Source organism: Limulus polyphemus, unplaced genomic scaffold, assembly GCF_000517525.1.
Source record: "Limulus polyphemus unplaced genomic scaffold, Limulus_polyphemus-2.1.2 Scaffold1786, whole genome shotgun sequence".
Classification (NCBI taxonomy): domain Eukaryota; kingdom Metazoa; phylum Arthropoda; class Merostomata; order Xiphosura; family Limulidae; genus Limulus; species Limulus polyphemus.
This window is the reverse complement of record NW_013667396.1, coordinates 112,923-115,769: the sequence shown is the minus strand read 5'-3', so window position 1 is coordinate 115,769 and position 2,847 is coordinate 112,923. Positions and strand designations below refer to the sequence as shown.

The window sequence follows — 2,847 nt, the reverse complement described above, 5'->3', positions numbered from 1 at the left end:
ATAAACTTCTTTGATATTTTTGTGGCTTCAGAGGCATTGTTTCACTTCTTGTATTCAAACAGAATTACATGAGAAATGTGTATATCGTTGTGTGCCATCACTATAAGGGGTTAGAGTATACTAAACTTTACACATTATATAGGCTACACTAATGTGATGTTTATGCGGTTCGTTTAACTATTATACTTGATGTATGTTTTTGGGGGGTGGTTAATGAAAGTGTTCCAAAATGTGACATTAATTTCTTGATGACCTAATACATTGATAATAAAGCAGTTTAATTAAATTTTGAATGTAACTCTGTAAAAAGCCGTAATGTGCACACTTTAACCTACCTGTAGCGAGAAGGTTAATGGGTACACAATTCTCAGAAAAAAAAAGAGAACATACAGGTTCCTGACCTGGTGAAACGAATGTAAACACTTCATGGTGCAGAAAAAAAAGTGAAGGATCAAACTGATCACATCTTGAACAAAGAGACAGATATCATCAAACAACAAATGCATCAAATATTCATGTGATAACTAGAAGAGAAGGTTAAAGTGCAAAGAAAAGCAGCATCAAACAGTATGTCCACAAAACAAAAACTGGTCTAAGATAAAGATCCTGACAAACAGATATAATGAAAGAGAATATCCAATCTCCTGGGTAAAGTAGCTTCCAGTTAGTGAAAAAAAAGTTAACAGGAAACTAAAAGAGATGATTACCTAGAAAGGAAACATCCACTATATATATATAAAACTGACCATCTATGGATGATTAAAAAGTGTCATGAAGAGGTCACGCAAAACATGACTAGACACACTATAACCTCTCAGAGGATTGGTGGAAGAGCCTATACAGAAACAACTTTTATGATTATGAAAATAAAATCTCCATAGCAAAGGTTTAGAGTTGATCAGAAAGACAACTTTTGGGATAAAAGAGAAACGTGTCTAGGCACGGTGGACTATAAAACACCCAAACATAACTGGAAGTCAGGAAAAATGATGGAAGCTGGTGGAATGAAAGAGATGTAGTAAAACTTTGTCCTACAAACTGTTTTAGTTGTCTGTAACAAAATATACAAGTTTTTGAAAAGGCTGGGTTGTGACGAACAATATAAAACTAAAGTTGTTTGTTAAAAAAAATAGTTCAAGCCCATCTCTGCATTCAACTTGAATACTATCTCAAAATAATGTACCTCAGTTTTGAATGTATGAACATCAACAAGCAGAGAAAAATTTAGAAAAGAGTACAAAATACCTTTCTCGGTTTTCATATTCTTCTAGTATGAGTTCTTCTCTCACGTTTTCTTCTCTTGTGCGATACTCTGAAGATTCCTCTCTCACTTCTTGCTCTATATAACACACAAAACATTTACCTACCTAACATATACTCTGACTTACAGAATGAATTGAAGGATTTTTCCACAATTTTAATTTGGTCAATTTTTATAAATGTATTAACATAGCATTATTAAAAGGAGAGAATGCTCCTCTCATATGAATAGTGAATGAAAGTTCCAAGCATTTGCATAATAGAGAAATTAAACCTTCCAGAATAATTATTTTGTAGTCACCAATCACCACTTACTATCATAGATCTAACAACATTTGAAAGAAGGATTAGTGTTCTGAGATAATGATACATTTTACAACAAGATTGACATTTTAAGGTAATAAGATTTTTCCTTTCAAACTTATCAAAATATTAATTTAACTTTATGTGCATGGGTGGGGCTAAAAGTTCACAAGTCACAGCCTTTTAAAGAGTATCATTCAACATGGTATTATGTATTTGATTTCAGAGTTATAAACAATTCATTTTACCATATGTTGCTAATTTAGCCACAGTTCATAGTCAAAAGACAGTAAATACCAGATACAATATGCAAGGATACCTAAGAAAACTGTAGATGTGCATTATGGAGGTTCTAAAGATTATGCAAATACAATATGCAAACTGTATGATGGACAAAAGTATTTTCATTCTTTACATGAACATCACCTTTGCACAAAGACTTGTCAGTATCCAAGTCTAATTGACAATGGGAATTCAAAGACATATCTTGAGTACAAATACATGTGTAACACATCTGATTTTTAGTGTACGACACACTTGTACATTTGACTAAAAGCTTGCTGAATTTTGTGTAGATATGCAATATCGGGTCAATCCAATGGACTGACTTCATGCACATTCAGTTAAGTTTCTATGATTCAGTGTAGCATTAAAAATTCTTTTTATCCTGTTATCCACTATATATATTGAGTTCACATGAAATTCCTTAGATAATTAATGTTGTTTTTCTGACTTGGAAAACATTACCAATTTCAAATGTAGTAAAAGAGAGAGAGAGGAAGAACTTTTCTTAAATTCTATTACTTACTAAAAAACACCTCAAAACTTGTGAAAAGTAAAGCTCCTGGATCTGAAATGAATTTTAAAAGGTTTAAAGAAGCTGAATAGTAAGGCTTACAAGTTATCAATCAAATTTAATCTCTGCATAGCTGTTGACCCTATAACCTAATCATGTTGAAAAAAAGGTTATCAAATAAAAAAGTTATGATTTTTCTACGCTGAAAATAGATTTCCGATAGATACTTACCTCTTTTCACACAAAAGCTTTTCTCAATCTTCTTCTGCCCTCTAATGCATTACAATTTTTTTTCTCACTTGACTCACTAGCCTTTATACCCCCTCAGTTCAAGCTGCTCATTTAGCATGCACAGTGCATACAACGGCCCTCCACTAATAGGAGCACAAAACACGTTCCTTGACCAGCTGGCTCCCTCTGTATTACATTTTGTGTACCTCACTTTTGAGATTAGGCATACCAGAAAATAGAGAACACCGGAAGTGGGG

At 32.9% G+C, this 2,847-nt stretch overlaps 1 protein-coding gene across 1 annotated transcript in view; it reads right to left on the bottom strand.

Annotated features, from left to right (window-relative positions):
* The window catches only part of LOC106464929 (U2 small nuclear ribonucleoprotein auxiliary factor 35 kDa subunit-related protein 2-like), a 42,027-nt gene that overhangs the window by 28,419 nt on the left and 10,761 nt on the right, over window positions 1-2,847 (bottom strand). The window contains exons 3-4 of the mRNA XM_022392738.1: window positions 2,372-2,413; window positions 1,246-1,339 (exon numbers count right to left, since the gene is read on the bottom strand). Of these exons, the coding sequence (XP_022248446.1) occupies window positions 1,246-1,339; window positions 2,372-2,413 (136 nt within the window). The remainder of the gene's footprint in view (window positions 1-1,245; window positions 1,340-2,371; window positions 2,414-2,847) is intronic.